Source organism: Myotis daubentonii, chromosome 9 (assembly GCF_963259705.1).
Source record: "Myotis daubentonii chromosome 9, mMyoDau2.1, whole genome shotgun sequence".
NCBI classification, from domain to species: Eukaryota; Metazoa; Chordata; class Mammalia; order Chiroptera; family Vespertilionidae; genus Myotis; species Myotis daubentonii.
The window spans coordinates 14,454,035-14,472,846 of record NC_081848.1 but is presented as its reverse complement, the minus strand read 5'-3'; the positions used below and the strand labels follow the sequence as shown (position 1 = coordinate 14,472,846).

Genomic DNA, 18,812 nt, shown 5'->3' with positions numbered 1-18,812 from the left:
GATGATGAACTCCTTTAGCTTTTCTTATCAGTGAAGCTCTTTATCTGACCTTCAATTCTGAATGATAGCTTTGCTGGATAAAATAATCTTGGTTGTAGGTTCTTGCTATTCATCACTTTGAATATTTCTTGCCACTCCCTTATGGCCTGCAAAGTTTCGGTTGAAAAATCAGCTGACAATTATATGGGTACTCCCTTGTAGGTAACTGACTTTTTTTCTCTTGCTGCTTTTAAGATTTTCTCTTTGTCTTTTGCTCTTGACATTTTAATTATGATGTGTCTTGGTGTGGTCCTCTTTGGATTCCTTTAGTTTTGGGTTCTCTGTGCTTCCTGGACTTGTAAGTCTATTTCTTTCACGAGGTAGGGGAAGTTTTCTGTCATTATTTCTTCAAGTAGGTTTTCAATATCTTGCTCTCTCTCTTCTTCTGGCACCCCTATAATTCCGATGTTGGGATGCTTGAAGTTGTCCCAGAGGCTCCTTACACTATCTTCATATTTTTGGATTATTTTTTCTTTTTGCTTTTCTGGTTGGGTGTTTTTTACTTCTTCGTATTTCAAATCTTTGACTTGATTCTTGGGATCCTTTTGTCTGCTTTGGATCTCTGTATATAATTCTTTATTTCAGTCAGTGTATGCTTAATTTCTAGTTGGTCCTTTTTCTATCTACGAGGGTCTCACTAAATTTATCAACAGTTTCTAGAAAATTCTTGTAAAACCTTATAACCATGGTTTTGAACTCTATATCCAGTAGTTTCCTTTCCTCCATTTCTGTCATTTGTGATCTGTTTCTTTGTCTCCACATTTTTTATGCTTCCCTGTGTTGATAGAGTGGCTTTCTGTGCTAGGTGTCCTATAGGGCCCAGTGGCTCAGCCTCCCCAATTACCTGGGGTGGACACTCTTGCTGCGCCCCTTTGTGGGCTATGTGCACAGTCTTGTTGTAGTTAAGCCTTGATTGTTGTAGGTATCACTGGGAGTAATTGACCTCCAGGCCAATTGGCTGTGAGAATCAGCTGTGTCTACAGTGGGAGAACTTCTGTGCTGGAGACACCCTTCTGGAGCCAGACTTGCTTCAGAGGGGCTTTGGTGCTCACTGATTCTCCCCCTGAGTATGTCCCTTATGAATCTGAGGAGTTGTAATCTGGATGGTCCCAATCTGACCACTGGGTACACAGGCTCTTGGATCTCTAAGGAGGTGCTAATTTAGCCTCTGCCTGAGGCTACCCAGCAGGAGCTACGGAGAGTTCTGCAGGTTCCTCTTCCTTGTTTGGGTTATGGAGGTGCCCAGATGAGGCCCAGCTGTGAAGCAATGTAAGCTGCTGTAGGGCCTTGGGCCTTATTTTGGATGTTCTGGGTCTTTCTGACCCAGCTGCATTTTGTTAGGTAATTTTAGATCTCAAAGGGCCACCCCTTTCATATGCAAAAGTCTCTATGCACAGCTTGGGTGGGGCAGAGTCTAAGGGAATCAACAGGGCAGAGCAAACAGCTATGGCTGAACCTCAGTCCTGCCCTAAGAGGCCCCGCATCTCAGTGTCCCACGGTAATTGCTGCAAGCACCTCTGAGAGAAAGCCGCCCTCAAGTTCCGCCCAATGCCACACAGTCCAGTTTCTCCCCATATGAGTCTGGGTCCCCAGAGATTCACCCGGAACTGGAGTCAGGGCTGTTGGGAGCTTGTGCTCCCTCCCAATTGCAAAAGACACCGGCTTCTTCCGTTGTCAGCCTCTTTCCGCGAGCGCTCAAGCCTCCGTACCTGTGCACTTTACTTCCGCACCTCCTCTGAGTCTCAGTGTGTTTTTCTCTTTCCTTCTAGTTGTAGAATTTCCACTCAGCCAGCCTTCCTGTGGTTCTAAATGATGTCTGTTTTGTCTTTTAGTTGTATTTTTGAAGTGGTTGTCCAAGGCAGCAATTTCAGGTGTTTACCTATGCCGCCATCTTGGTTTCTCTTTCTATTATCTTGGTTGTGCTGGTGGTTATGACTGTATCTAATTACCCAAAGTCATCAAACTGCACAATTATAATGAATGAACTTATTGTTTGCAAATTATACTTTAATAAAGTTGAGAAAATCAACAAAAATTAAAGGAAAGGGCTCAGTATTTCAACATTATATATGAGGTGTGCTTTAGGAATTATTTTTTAGAGAGACCTGTTATCTGATTAAGAAAGTTTCCTTCTATTCTTATTGAGCTAAAAGAGGTGGGGTTTTTTTTAATCCAAAAATGAATGTTAAACTTTATATATAAAATATTTTTCTGCTTTGAGATATTTTTCTTTTATTTGAATATTAATTCTACTTAGCATTCCTGGGATACACACATTTTGGTGATACTGTCTTTTTTTTCAATTACAGTTTACATTCAGTATCATTCCATATTAGTTTCATGTGTATAGCATTGTGGTTAGACAGTCATGGACTTCACAGATTAGTAACTCTGGTATTTCAAGTACCAACATGGTCCCATACATAGTTATTATAATATTATTTCTATAATCCCTATACTGTCATGTACATCTCTGTGACTATTCTGTAACTACCAATTTGTACTTTTTAATCCCTTTACCTTTTCACCTAGTGGTCATAATGTCTTATCCTTTTCATTTATTTTATTTTTTATTGAGTTTATTGAGGGTGACATTAGTTTGCAAAACCATATAGGTTTCAAGTGTACAACTCAATAAAACATCATCTGTACACTGCATCGTTTGTCCATTGCCCAAAGCAAAGTCTCTTTCCATCCCTATTTGTCCATCTCTTTGCCCACCTTCACCTATCCCCTATCCTCCTTTCCTTCTGGCTATCACTACACTTTTGTCTGTATCTGTGTGTTATTTATATATGCTTTTTGGTTAAATCCTTTACCTTCTTTCATCTAGTCCCCGAACCACCCCCCTACCCCCCAGCAGCTGTCAGTCCATTCCTTGTAGCCATGACTTTGTTTCTATTTGTTCATCAGTTTATTTTGTTCATTAGGTTCCATATATAAGTGAAATCATATAGTATTTCTACTTTTTAAATATTACTAAATTTAGTTAGAAAATATTTTGATTACATTTTTATACCTACATTTATGTAGAACATGTAATTTATTCTCACCTTGTCTGTCAGGTTTTGGTATCAAATGTAGCTGGCATCCTATCTAATAAAAGACAAAAAGGGTAATTAACCATACCTCTGCTATGCTTCCCATTGACTAATCAGGGTGATATGCAAATTAACTTCCAAGAAAGATGGCGGTTAACCGCCAACAAAGATAGCGGTTAATTTGCATACACGCAATGATGGGAGGCGAAAGGGGAAAGACGGAAGAACGGTGATCGGAAACCCAGGCGGCAGGCAAGAGCTGGGGGGCAGGCAAAGGCTGCCTTTGCCCACCCCCCAGCCGGTGATTGCCATCAGCCGGGCAGCAGGCCAGGCGGCACCCGGGCACCCCAGCACCTGACATGCAAAGGTCGGGGATGAAATGACTTTTCCCAACCATATCTGCAAATATCCTGGGGAAGGCATCACTGAAGAGTTCACAACTCTCTTACTTGGCAAGGAAGAAAAAAGTTGGCAATGGAAACAATCCCTTACATCAAAGTTAAGGTCCCTCTGGGTAAAAAAGAATATTTCCAACGTAAAAGAGGGAGCAGGCAAAAATAATAGGTTTTCATGACTTCCACTGAAGATTGAGCACATGACAGAGTCAAAACGAACATACAAATTAAAACAGACAGTGGACATTCAAATGACCTGAATCAACTGTCACTGTTTGTCTCAATAGCAGCAATGCTTATGTGATAATATAGTTTAACAAACATACAAAACAAGTCACATGATAAAAGAAGTTCAGTTTCTGAAGTAAATTGAATATGTTCTTTTAAAATTCTAATGTCCTTCCATCTGACTATAATTCTTAATTTTCCAATCAGAAAATTACCCCAGGTGATCCAGTAACATGTAGAACTCCAGTAACTGAACTTATTTAAAAAAAACAAACATCCCAACCATTTTTAAAATATTTAAATTGATATTTTAGGGTTAAAATTATAGAAGATATTTTGATCAAACTATTTTCTGAATAGAAAATATTTCAGTTTTTTATTTAAAAAAATAAACATAAAAAATATATAAGTGATACATTTTCCCAAGGAACTCTGAATTAGTACCTTTCCCTTTAACTTTCTTCAAATTAAGAGAATCTGTGGAGTTCCCTATACTGCACACGTTTTAATGAAAGAAAATAAGACTTTCTAAGAGCATCAAATGCATGTTTTCTTATTTACAAACATATACTCTCTCTCTCTCTATTCTATCTAATAAAAGAGAAACATGGTAATTAGCCGTAACTTCGCTACCCTTCCCATTGGCTAATCAGCGAGATATGCAAATTAACTGCAAACCAAGATGGTGGCCGGCAGCCAGGCAGCTGACGCGAACATGGAGGCTTGCTTGCTCCAGTGACGGAGGAAGCCAGGCTCCCCGCCTGCTGCTGCTGGCCTCTCAGCTGCAACTCTAAGAAACATTGTTACAAATATAGAAGCTAAACCAAACCCCAGAAACCTGCTTTCAGTCAGCCGGGATCTCAGAGCTGGAGTCACAACAAAGTTTCAAATACAGAAGGTAAACAAAGCCCAGAAATCTGCTTTCAGCAGCCGAGGTCTCAGAGCTGGAGCCGAGCCTCAGAGCTAAAGACGGCTCTCAGCTCCAGTGACAGCCACAGAAGGTAAATAAAATCCTAGAATAAAAAAGAAAAAAGAAATAAAAGAGAGGTTGGGCGCTTCAGTCACCCGCCAGCCTGAAAATGGCCCTCAGCCCCTCACCCAGACTGGCCAGGCACCCCAGTGGGGACCCCCACCCTGAAGGGGGTGTGACTAGCTGCAAACAGCCATCATCCCCTCATCCTGGCTGGCCAGGCACCCAAGCAGGACCCCCACCCTGATCCGGGACACCCTTCAGGGCAAACCAGCTGGGCCCCACACATGCACTAGGCCTCTATCCTATATAGTAAAAGGGTAATATGCCTCCCAGCACTGGGATCAGCGAAGCAGCAAGGCCTCCCAGCACCGGGATCAGCGGAGCCGCAGGGCCTCCCGGCATCGGGATCAGCGGAGCCGTGAGGCCTCACTGCCCCTGTGTCAAGTGGAGCCGCGAGGCCTCCCAGCACTGGGATCAGCGGAGCCACGAGGCCTCCCAGCAACGGGATCAGCAGAGCAGCGAGGCCTCCTGGCCCCTGGAGCAGTGTGACAGGGCAGCGCCCAACCCCCTGATCGCCCTGCGGCTCTGTGTGTGACAGAGGGCGGGGTCACAACCTCCCTATCCGCCCTTCTCTTTCGTGACAGGGGAAGGCGCCTCAACCCCCTGATCGGCCCTGCTCTGTGTGTGGCAGGGTGGAGCCGCAACCTCCCCATCGGCCCTGCCTTGAGTGTGATGGGGTGGTGCCCCAACCCCCCAATGGGCCCTACCCTGAGCATGACTTAGGGTGGCATCGCAACTTCCTGATCCGCCCTGCTCTGTGCATGGCAGGGGGGCTCTCCCCAACCCTCTGATCGGCCCTCCTCTGTGGGTGACAGAGGGGAGCTCCCCAACCCCTTGATTGACCCTGCTCTGTGTGTGACAGTGTACGGAGCCCCAACCCCCCTGATGGGCCCTGCTCTGTGCGTGACAGGGGGCAGCACCCCAACCCCCTGATCGGCCGGCTCTGTATGTGACAGGGGTGGCGCTACAAGCCCCTGATCTGCCCTGCTCTGTGCGTGACGGGGTGGCACCGCAACCTCCCCATCGACCCTGCCTTGAGTGTGACAGGGGGCGGCACCCCAACCCCCCAATCGGCCCTACCCTGAGTGTGACTGAGGGTGGCATCAAAACCTCCTGATCCGCCCTGCTCTGTGCATGACAGGGGGTGGCGCCCCAATTCCCCAATCGGCCCTGCTCTGAGCCCGACCAGGGGCTGTGGGGCAGGCAACTAGGGATTGGGCCTGCCCTCTGCCACCCAGGAGTGGGCCTAAGCCAGCAGGTCGTTATCTCCCAAGGGGTCCCAGACTGTGAGAGGGCACAGGCCGGGCTGAGGGATACCCCCCCCCCCCGCCAGTGCACAAATTTTTGTGCACCGGGACTCTAGCATATATATATATATATATATATATATATATATATATATATATATATATATATATATATATATATCTTTAAAATATATTCTTACTGATTCAGAGAGGAAGGGAGAGGAGAGAGATAGAAACATTAATGATGAGAGAGAATCATTGATCGGCTGCCTCCTACACGCCCTGTACTGGGGATGAAGCCCACAACCCGGGCATGTGGCCTGACCTGGAATCAAACTGTGACTTCCTGGTTCATAGGTCAATGCTAAACCACTGAGTCACACCCACCAGGCTCAATTCTTATTTATAAATTCATTCCAAGGACATATACAGCTTGAAAAGCTTTGGAAACATTTAAAAAAAAAACACTAGCTTTTAAGTAACACGAAAACAGTTATAGAAGAAAGTTTAAATTAAAAGAAAAAAATTGTTTTAATTTATTCAAGAGTGGGAACATCCTCCATGAAAATGTGTACCTTAACTGTGGATGGCTGGGTGGCCTTATCACACCTTAGGAATGCAAATGCTTTTTACAATGACAAGAGAGTTTCATCTCATTTCTCTCCCAGGGTAGATGTCTGTCAACAAAAGGTGGACATCAATAAAAGGAGGGGCTTACACAATCAATCCAGAAAGTCAGCAATCTATGAATAATCCAGAACCCAGTATTTATCTCCTCTGCCACACACCCTCCCTCCCAGCCAGTGAGCAAGATAATTACTCTCAAGTCAAGCTAAGTGCCCCCCCAGTCACAGTGGCCCAATGCTGACATACAAAGCATACAAATAATTCTCACTCTGGCATAAAAGTGACAACTTTCTTGGAAGAAAAGCAGATACTGTAAATTTCTCAAAGTCTTCCTGAAACATTTTTTAAAGTAATTTTTACTTCTTTAGAAAAAATGCATACATGGCAAACCATCTGTAATAAAAGGCCCATTCTATAAAATTTTACCTGGTCCTACTCATATCTGCAATCATAATCATATTTACAGACAAATATATCTATACTAATAAAAGAGTAATATGCTAATTAGACTGGGAGACCTTCCAGATGTTCTTCTGGACAAAGCCATGGTGGCGGGGCTGAGGTAGAGGCAGTTAGAAGCCAAGAGGGGAGGGCAATTGTAGGTGATCAGGCTGGTGGGGGACGGGGCCGTTGGGGGTAAGCTCACCAGCAGGGGGGCCAGTTGGGGGCAAGCAGGCCATTAGTGGGGGTCAGTTGGAGGTGATCAGGACAGCGGGGGGGGCAGTTTGGAGTGAGCAGGCCAGCAGGGGGACAGTTGGGGATGAGCAGGCCAGTGGGGAGGAAAGGCCAGCAGGGGGGGCAGGCCAGCAGGGGGGGCAGTTTGGGGTGATCAGGCTGGTGGGGGGGCATTTGGGGGCAAGCAGGCCGGCAGCGGACGGGGGGTGGGAGCGGGGGAGTTGGGGGCGAGCAGGCCGGCAGGCAGAGTGGTTAGAGGCAATCAGGCAAGCAGGCAGGCAGGTGAGCGGTTAGGAGCCAGCAGTCCCAGATTACGAGAGGGATGTCCGACTGCTGGTTTAGGCCCGATCCCTGTAAACTGGCAGGACATTTTTCGAGGGGTCCCAAATTGGAGAGGGTGCAGGCCAGGCTGAGGGATACACCCTCCCCTGTGCATGAATTTCATGCACTGGGCCACTAGTTCTAAAATAAGTTAGAAAATGTTCTATTTATTTTTTAATTTTTAAACATTGAATGTTATTTTTTCCTTAAATGTTTGAAAGGCTTTACCAGTGAAGTTTATCTGTGCCAGAAGTTTTCTTTGTGGGAAGATTTTAAATAACAAATTTAATTTATAGTTATAGGTCTATCCATATTTTATATTTATTCTTGTGATAGTTTTAATAAGTTATATTTTTATAGGAAGTTATTTTATCTAAATTTTCAAATTTATTTACAAATTTATGTTCATATTATCCTCTTAAAATCTTTCTAATGTCTTAAAATTTATAATAATCTTTATTTTGTTCTTGACATTGGTTATTTTTTATCTCTTTCTTATTTATTTATATTTTTAATTGAATATATTTTGTAGGGAGTGGCTATAGGGTTAAGCCTTGGACTGACCTGTTGGCAAAGCCACAAACAAGTCCCAGCTTAGGGGGCACAGCCCCCTTAGCATAATTAGGCTTGATCTTATGATGCTCCCTAAATCTTATCTGGGTAGCTAATGGGCTGTGGGAGATGCAGCAAGTGCTGCCAAAACAAGTGAAACTCACAAGAACATTGTAACTATGGTGACCACCACCTTGTTTACCTCTGGCTGTAAAATAAAGGCGCAGCTTGCCCTCTGGATCTCTCTCTCTCTCTCTCTCTCTCTCTCTCTCTGTGGCCTCAGCCAGGCACAGGAAGATCCACCTAGACCAGTGATGGCGAACCTTTTGAGCTCGGCGTGTCAGCATTTTGAAAACCCCTAACTTAACTCTGGTGCCGTGTCACATATAGAAGTTTTTTGATATTTGCAACCATAGTAAAACAAAGATTTATATTTTTGATATTTATTTTATATATTTAAATGCCATTTAACAAAAATCAACCAAAAAAATGAGTTCGTGTGTCACCTCTGACACGCGTGTCATAGGTTCGCCATCACTGACCTAGACCCAGCTTATTCTCTCTGTCTTTTCTACATCCTTTGCTGCCTGCCCCCCCCCCCCCCCCGCCCCAAGGCTCACCAAACCCTTGGCTGTGCTGGCACGGCACAATATTTGATATATAAGATTGTGTAAGTTTAAGGTGTTCAACATGTTAATTTGCTACATTTAATAATTATAATATGATTCCATTGTAGTGATAATTAGCACCTCTATCATGTTACATAATTAATCTTTCTTTTTAGTTATTGGCATATTGAGTTCTAGTCTCTTAGCAAGCTTGATGGTTATAATACAGTATTGTTTTCTATATTCACTGTACTGTACCTTAGATCTCCAGGGCTTATTTGCTACTCATTGCAAGTTTATACCCTTAAACAATATCTGTCTTATTCCTCCACCCCTCATCTCATGGTAACCACCATTTTACTCCCTGTTTTTGTAAGTTTGGCTTTTTTAGATTCAATATATAAGTGATATCATACAGTACCTCTCTCTCTCTATCTGACTTATCTCACACTGTACGTTCAAGGTCTATACATGTTGTTACAAATGGCAGGATGCTTTTCTTTTCCATAGTTGGATAATATTGCATTATAAATATATGGATTAAGAAAATGTAGCATTGTGCATATGTGTATGTTTGACACACACATATTACCATATTACATCTTTTTTGTCTATTCACTCCTTGATTGGTACTTAGGTTGTCTTTTTTTTATTGAATTTATTGGGATAACATTGGTTAATAAAATTATACAAGTTTCTGGTATACAGTTCTATAATACATCATCTATCTATTTTGTTGTGTGTTCACCACCCCAAGTCAAGTTTCCCTTCCATCACCATTTATCCCCCCCCGTACCCTCTTCTACCTCCCCCCATCCCCATTTAGGCTGTTTTCATGTCATGGCTATTGTGAATAATGCTTCAGTAAACATGGGAATGTATATATCTCTCTTTCTTAACTAATCTCATTGGGTTTTCTCAATTTTATTAGTCTTTTCAAAGAACCAACTTTCAGCTTTGTTGTTCCTTTCTATTGTTCATTTATTTTCTACTTCACTTTCTGCTGTATAGTATATCTCTCTATATTTTCTTTGAGTTGTATTTGCTGTTATTTTTTAACTTTTTGAAATGGATGCTAAGTTTATTGATTTTCAGCCTTTTTTGATATATAATATACATTTTTATCTATGCATGGCTTTAGTGACAGTGTACAAGTTTTGATACATCAAATCAAACTCAATTCAAAAGATTTTTAAATTTCTAATTTAATTTCTTTTGTTTATTTGAAATTTTTCCAAACATTTGGGAATCATCATCTTTTTATTATCAATCTTGATCTTAATTGCTCTGTAATTTCAATCCTCTGTTATTTTCAATTTTATACATTTTTATTTGTTCTTGAAAAGAATATGTACTCTGCAGTTGTTGAGCACAGTGCTCTACAGATGTCAACTAGATCAAATTTGTCAACTATGTTGGTCAAATCATCCATATCCATATTTTGCCTAGTTATACTATCAGATACTAAGAGAGGTATGTTAAGATCGTTCACTGTGATTAAAGACTTGTTATTTTCTTGATACTTTATATATTTTGACACCATGCTGTTGACTGAATATCAACTTAGGATTATTTTGTTTTTCTTGTGAATAGAACCTTTTCATCATTACAAAGTGTCTCTCGTAATAATCTCTGCTTTAAAGCCCAAGATCTCTGATATTAATGTAGCCATATCAACTATTTTTTTTCATTATTGTTTGCATGGTACGTCTTTCTCATTATTTTATTTTCAACATTCTGTGTCTTTTGTAGGCAGGTAATTGTTAGTTAACTTTTTTTTTTTTAATCTAGTAGGATACTCTTTGTCTTTTCTTGGAGCATTTACTCCATTCACATTCAATGTAATTGCTAATATTTTACTACTTACTGACTATATGCTCAAATGCTCTATGTTATTTTTTTTAAATCCTTTCTTGACTTCTTTTGGGCTGATTATTTTTCTGTTGTTACACTTTCCCTCTCTATTATCATTCTTTTATGCTTACACAAGTGGTTGCATTATTCATATTTGACTTATGAAAATCATATAAAATTGGCATTTTTCTTTCTTCCCAGGAAATACTTCTCTTTTCATTCTCTTAATAGTGTCATTCACAGAGCATTTATTTTAATGAAGTCCATCTTACAAATTTTTTCTTTCACGTTCATGCTTTTGGTGTTGTATCTAAAAAGTCAACACCATCTCTTTGCCACATCTACTGCGAGGATGAAGACCAGTCTCAGCAATCAGACTGTCAGCATTCCAGAAAATGTTGACATCACTCTGAAGTGATTCACAGTTATGTGAAGGGCCCAGGGGAACCCTGCAGAGGACTTCCATCACGTCATCAATGTAGAATTCAGTCTTCTTGGAGAGAAAAAGAAGAGACTTCTGGTTGACAAATGGTGCAAATAGGAAGGAACTGGCCACCATTCGCACTATCTGCAGTCATATACAGAACATGATCAAGGGTGTTACACTGAGCTTCCCTTACAAGATGAGGTCTGTTTACACTCACTTCCCCATCAATGTCGTTACTCAGGAGAATGATTGTCTTGTTGAAATCAGAAATATCTTGGGCTAAAAATACATTCACAGGGTTCAGATGAGGTCAGGCATTGCATGTTGAGTATCTCAAGCCCAGAAAGTTGAGTTATTTCTTGAAGGAAATGACTTGAACTTGTATCAAATTCAGCTGCTTTGATTCAGCAGCCACAACAATTAAAAACAAGGATATCAGAAAAATTTTGGATAGTATTTATGCTTCTGAAAAAGGAACAGTTCAGCAGGTTGATGAATAAGATCTAAGTTTCCAGCTACAGAAGCAGCAAGGTGCTGGATAATTCCTCAGACTTATTTATGAGATTTTAAAGATGAAATAAACGCCATATACTGATTTTGGGAAGAAAAAGTCACCACCAAACCCAATGTTACCCTCCAGTTTTCTCCTATATTATCCATTAGGAGTTCATAGTTTTGCATTTTACATCTAGGTCTATGATCCATTTTCAGTTGATTTTTGCTAAAGGTGCAAGATCTGTATCTAGATTTGTTGTTGTTTTTTAATTTTGCACATGGATGTATAGTTGTTCACCATTTGTTGAAGATTATCCTTTCTCCATTGAATTGTCAAAGATAAGATAAATGGTGGTAATGATTTTCACAACAATTTATTTAATACCATTGAACTGTATATGGTTAAGATATTAATTGTTATATGTATATATGTTATGTGTATTTTTCCACAATAAATAATGAAAAATAAAACAAATTAACTAACTAAAGATAAGTTGACTGTATTTATGTGGACAGCTTTCTCTGCTGTTTCATTGATTTATTTATTCTTTCAACAACACCACATTGTCTTGATTATTGTAATTTTCTTAGTAAGTCCTTAAGTTGGGTAGTATCAGCCCTCCAATTTTGTTCTCCTTCAACATTGTGTTGCATATTCTAAGTCTTTTGCCTTTCTATATAAAATTTAGAATAATTTTGTCCACATTCACAAAATAACTTATTGGTATTTTGATTGGGATCGCATTAATCTACAGATAAGTTGTGAAGAATGGATATCTTGAAAGTATTGAATTTTTCTAGTTCAGGTACATGGAATATTTCTCCTTTCATTTAGATCTTCATTTATTTCTTTCATCACAGTGTTGTAGTTTTTCTCATATTGATTTTCAAATATTTTTTAGATTTATATCTATTTTTTTTACTTTTTTAGTGCTAATGTAAATGACATTGTGTTTTTTATTTCAAATTTCAGTTATTCGTTGCTGGTGTATAAGAAAGCAATTCACTTTTGTATATTAACATGATACCCTCCAATATTATGATAATTGCTTATTAGTTACAGAAATGTCTTCATTGACTCATTGCAAATTTTTTGAGAGAGAGAGAGAGAGGAATGGAGAGGGAGAAAGAGAGAGAAATATAGAAATGAGAGTAAAACATTGATCAGCTACCTCCTGCACTCCCCACCCCAGCCTCATCAAGGATCAAGCCCGAAACCTTTGCATGTGCCCTGATTGGGAATCAAACCAGCAACCTTTTGGTGCATGGGACAATGCCTAGCCAACTGAGCCACACGAGCCAGGGCTCATTGGGATTTTTATAAAAGACAATCATGTTATCTGGGAACAAAAACAGGCTTTAAAAATTTTTTTCCTATTTTTATTTTCTTTTATTATTCTCACATTAGCCACGACTTCCAATATGATGTTGCATTGGAGCAATGAGGGGTATCTTTGCCTTGTTCCTGATCTTAGAAGAAAAGTACTTAGTTTCTCACCAATAAGTATGTTTACTGTAAGTTTGTTGTAAATGTTCTTTACCAAGTTTAAGAAGTACTCCTCTATTCCTAGTTTGACAAAGATTTTTGTCATGATTGGTGTTGGATTTTGTCAAATGCTCATTCTGTTGATACAATCATATGATTTTTCTTCTTTAGCCTATTTATATAATTTAATAATGGCCTGCTGTACCTGGAATGAATCCCATTCAGTCATGTTGTATAATTCTATTTATTCATTGTTGGACTTGATTTGCTAATATTTTGCTGAGGATTTTTACATCTGTGTTCATGAGACATATTGGTCTATAATTTTTCTTTCTTGTGATGTATCTGTCTAGTTCTGGTATTCAGGCAGTGCTAGCTCCATAGAATGTGTTAGAAAGTGTTTCCTGGAGGAGGTGGTAGAAATTAGTATTTCTTCCTTAAATACCGGGTAGAATTCACCAGTGATCAATTGGGCCTGGTGCTTTCTGTTTTGAAAGGTTAATTATTGATTCAATTTTTAAAATAGATATTGGTCTACCAGTATTCAGATTTTCTATTTCTCCTTGTGTTAGTTTTGGCACATTGTTTCTCTCAAAGAATTGATTCATTTTATATAGGTTATCAAATATGTGGGCATAGAGCTGTTCATAATATTTATTACTCTTTTTTATATTTTTTATTGATTTCAGAGAGGAAGGGAGAGGGAGAGAAAGATAGAAACATCAATGATGAGAGAGAATCATGGATCGTCTGCCTCCTAAACACCCCACTGGGGATCAAGCCCACCTGGGCATGTGCCCTGACCAGGAATTTAACTGTGACCTCCTGGTTTACCATAGGTCAATGCTCAACCACTGAGCCACGTCGGCCAGGCCAATATTTGTTATCCTTTTAGTGCCTATGAAACCAGTAGTGATGGCCCTTCTTTCATTTCTGATATTAGTAATTTGTCTCTTTTCTCTTTTCTTAGCCTGCCAGAAGCTTATTGATTTTATTGATCTTTTCAAAGAATCAGCTTTTAGTTTCTTTGATTTTCTTTATTGATTTCCTGTTTGTAATTTCATTCATTTCTGTTTTATTTTTTTCTCATTTCTTCTGTTACTTTTAATTTATTTTATTTTCCTAGTTTCTTAAAGTGGAAGCTTAGATTACTGATTTCAGATCCTTGTAGTTTTCTAATATATGTATTCAGTACTATAAATTGTCCTCTAAGCACTATTTCTGCTGCATCTCACAAATTTTGATAAGTTGTATTTTCACTTCATTTAGTTAAAAATATTTAAAATTTTTAATCTTGAGATGTTTTAGTTGACCCATTTGTTATTTAGAAATGTACTGTTTAATTTCCAAGTTTGGGAGCTTTTCATCTATCCTTTTGCAATTAATTTCTAGGGGTTTTTTCATTTATTTTTTTTTAAATATGTTTTTATTGATTTTAGAGTGAGAGGAAGAGAGAAGGAGAGAGAGGGAGAGAAAGGGAGAGAAAGGGAGAGAAACATCAATGCGAGAGTGAAACATTGATGGGTTGCTTCCTACACATCCCTCCTTCCATCCCCCCCCCCCGCCCCGCCCATCCCCACAGGAGATCGAGCCTGCAATCCAGAAGGTACCCTGTCTGGGAATGGAACCTGCCACCTTTTGGTTCATTGAACAATGCTCAACCAAACGAGCCATACCAGCCAGGGCTGATTTCTAGTCTAATTCCACTGGGTCCTGAGAGCTTACTTGATATGATTTCTATTCTTTTATCTTTGTTAAGGTGTGTTTTTATGGCCCAGAAAGTGTTGTATCTTGGTAAATGTTCCATGTGAGCTTGAGAAGAATGTATATTCTGCTATTGTTGCATGAAGCATTCAATAAATGTCGATCCAGATATTGATGGTGCTGCATTGTTTAATTATGGCCTTATTAATTTTCTGTCTGCTGAATCTGTCAATTACTGATGGAGGGGTTTGAAGTTTCCAACGATAATAGTGATTCCTCTAGCTCTCCTTGAAGTTCTGTCCGTTTTTGCCTTACATATTTTGATGTTCTGTTGTTAGACAAATATACATTAGGGATTGTTATGCCTTCTTAGAAAATTGACCACTTTAACATCATGTAATATTCCTCTTTGTTGCTGATAATTTTCTTTGCTCTGAATTCAGCTTTGCCTGAAATTAATATAGTTGCTTAGCTTTCATTGGATTGGTGTTAAAGTGCTAAATCTTTCTCCATCCCTTTGCTTTTAACCAGTTTGCCTTTATATTTAAAGTGAGTTTTTGTCGACAACATATAGTTCGGTCTTATTTTTTAATCCACTCTGACAGTCTCTGTCTTTTAATTGGTATGTTTAGACCATTGACAGTTAAAGTGATTATTGATATAGTTTGATCTACCATTTCCTAACAGTATTACCTAAGGGTATTTGTTGTCCTTGTTTCCTTTCTTCCTTCCTTCCTTCCTTCCTTCCTTCCTTCCTTCCTTCCTTCCTTCCTTCCTTCCTTCCTTCCTCCCTCCCTCCCTTCCTCCCTTCCTTCCTTCCTTCCTTCTCTCTCTCTCTCCCCCCCCTCCTCTGGTTTTATTTGAGCATTTTATATGGTTATATTTTCTCTCCTCTCTTAGTATATAAATCATACTTCTTTTTAACTTTTCTTTGGTTGCCTTAGAGTTTGTAGTGAACCAATTTACAACTACCCTAAGTCCACTTTAAATAACACTGTTACACTAAATGAAATCTCTCATAAACTTAAGAAACAAAGTCATAGTAGAGAGAATGGAACTTCCTCAAATACACAGTCAACACCCCCCCCCCCACCCATTTGAGTCTATAGATGGTAGAAGATAAAGAATTAAGCTCAAATCTTCCAAAGAGTGTAACTGAGTTTCCCATAGTCTTTCATGGTTGAGAAGATAGAGACCTGTCAGCATCACATCTTGAGAAACTGGGAAAAATTAGAAGTGAACAAATTGGATATGGATTACTAAAACTACAATTCAGACTTGACCCAGTCCAATCTCTGATTGGATTGATTTGATCAGCCCTAGCTAATTAGAAGAGGAAGCTATGCACTTATGATTTGCCTACTTTAGTGGGAAAAAGATAATATATATATTCATACATAAAAGTATAAATTTTATGAATATATAATTTGAGATCCTATTATAAAACATCTTTATTCATATTTGAAGTATGTCCATATATGTGCATATCCTATCTAATAAAGAGGTAATATGCAAATTGACCATCACTCCAACACAAGATGGCCGCCTCCCTGTGGACACAAGATGGCCAGCAGGGGAGGGCAGTTGTGGGCAATCAGGCCAGCAGGGGAGGGCAGTTGGGGGTGACCAGGCCCTACAGGAGAGGATAGTTAGGGGTGACCAGGCCAGTTGGGGAGGGCAGTTGGGAGTGACCAGGCCTGCAGGGGAGAGAAGTTAGGGGAAACCAGGCTGGCAAGGGAGGGAAGTTAGGGGTGACTGAGCCAGCAGGGGAGGGCAGTTAGGGGTGATCAGGCCTACAGGGGAGGACAGTTAGGGGCGACCAGGCCAGCAGGGGAGGGCAGTTGGGGGCAATCGGGCCAGCAAGGGAGGGAAGTTAGGAGTGACAAGATGGCAAGGGAGGGAAGTTAGGGGTGACTGGGCCAGCAAGAGAGGGCAGTTGGGGGCGACCAGGCCTACAGGGGAAGACAGTTGGGGGCAACTAGGCCAACAGGGGAGGGCAGTTAGGGGTGACCAGGTCAGCAGGGGAGGGCAGTTAGGGGCAATCAGGCCAGCAGGGGAGCAGTTAGGCATCGATCAGGCTGGCAGGGAGTGGTTAGGGGGTGATCAGGCTTGCAGGCAGAAGTACTTAGGGGCAATCAGGCAGGCAAGTGGTTGGGAGCCAGCAGTCCTAGATTGTGAGAGGGATGTCCAACTGCCCGTTTAGGCCCAGGGATTGGGCCTAAACGGGCTGTTGGACATCCCTCTAGGCATCCCAGATTGGAGAGGGTACAGGCTGGGCTGAGGGGCACCCCCCCCCCCAAACCCCGTGCACAAATTTTGTGCACCGGGCCTCTAGGTATGTATAATTTTTACTCAGAAGAAAATTATGTAAAACTAGTGTTTTTTAGGCTTTATGGACTAAACAATTTAGGATAGCATCTATTTTCTTATCTAATTTAATATTATTAGGAGACAGGTGAAACTGTCTTCTAATAGAAGACCAAATATTTTTTTCTCTATTTTCCATTTGGTCCAGGGCACTAAAATTTAGAAGACCAATTATATACAATTCTTAAGAAATTTAAACAGATTTTTTTTTTATTTAATAAAAGCTAGTTAGGAAAAATCATCTGATGTTAAACTCAGATTGACCAATCACAATTTTTTCTCTGAATTTACCTGAGGACTTATTTAAACTTCAGTTTTATGAATAACAAATAATTTTACTTTTATACTTATATATTGCATAGAAAGTAAGCATAGTTTCATATTATTATCATGTAAGCTGTTTTACTTTAAGATAACTAAAAGAAATTAAAATATCTTCTAATTTAAAAATAATTGAGGTTTAGTCACTTGCCTTATTTTATAAAAATTCAATATTTAGCAACTATTTTAACATGATAGAGTGAGAAGTAGTGAATTGGTATATACAGAATGTTAAAAAGTAATATTTTTTATAGGCAGAGCTTCTAGATGCTGCAGCTGGCATTCATGTACGGTTCAGATTTGGTGGTGTAAGTATGGATGAATTCTTATTTGTAATTTTTTTAAAATATATTTTTATTGATTTCAGAGAGGAAGGAAGAGGGAGAGAGAGTTAGAAACATCAATGATGAGAGAGAACCGCTGATCAGTTGCCTCCTGCACACCCCCCACTGGGGGTCGAGCCAGCAACCCAGGCATGCGCTCCTGACCGGAATCGAACCTGGGACCCCTCAGTCCACAGACCGATGCTCCATCCACTGAGCCAAACTGGCCAGGGCCTTACTTGTAGTTTCAGAGCACATTTATATTTAATTTTAAAGATGTAATTTTTTAAATGTAAACCATTTTGTTATTAGATTACAACGGTCCTTTGTACTTTTCCATCTACAGGCTAAATTTCCACCTGACATATACTATAAAATTTTTACTGAAAGACACATTGAAGATCTGTGTGCTAATAGCCCTAGAGATTACACAAAACTTTCAGCAAAATATGCATCTCATATTAGAAGTGATAATCCTCAGAAACAGGATTGTAGAGGCTGGTATCGTCGTATAGAGAACAATGGCTGGAGGCTTGTTTCTGATAGAGTAAGAAAAAATAAATATTAATAATTTTGAATGTTTAATATTTATAAACCAATTTATCTTTTTTAAAATTAATTTTAAATTACATTTAAATAGTAAATCCTAGTAATTTAGTTGATAAAAATTGCTTAGTTAACTACTCTGGGGTTACTAATGATACTTTAAGGTATAAAAATATATCTCTTTTTTTCTTACATTTATTTCTACTTTTAGTAGTTTTGATTGAAGCCATCTTTAGGTACTCCCTGATACTCAGCAGTTTACCATTTTGATATCAAAGCAAATGTGAGGATGTTGACTCTGTATTAATACGTGGACTAGAAATGTAGAAATGGGAGTTATCGAGAACAATATAACATTTTCTCTTACAGAACTTATAATAGCAGAGACTGGTGGAAAATCATTTGAATTTTCATGGTTGGGAAACTTAACATGTATTCATATTAATTGACCACAGTGATTTTAAATATATATAGATCCTAATACTATATGTGATTCAGGAACTTTTCTATAGACAACCATGTT

The 18,812-nt window shown here is 39.6% G+C and overlaps 1 protein-coding gene across 1 annotated transcript in view; it reads left to right on the top strand.

Annotated features, from left to right (window-relative positions):
- C9H11orf65 (chromosome 9 C11orf65 homolog) overlaps window positions 1–18,812 on the top strand; it is an 86,901-nt gene that overhangs the window by 46,616 nt on the left and 21,473 nt on the right. The window contains 2 exon segments of the mRNA XM_059707996.1: window positions 17,675–17,728; window positions 18,090–18,290. Coding sequence (XP_059563979.1) covers window positions 17,675–17,728; window positions 18,090–18,290 — 255 coding nt within the window.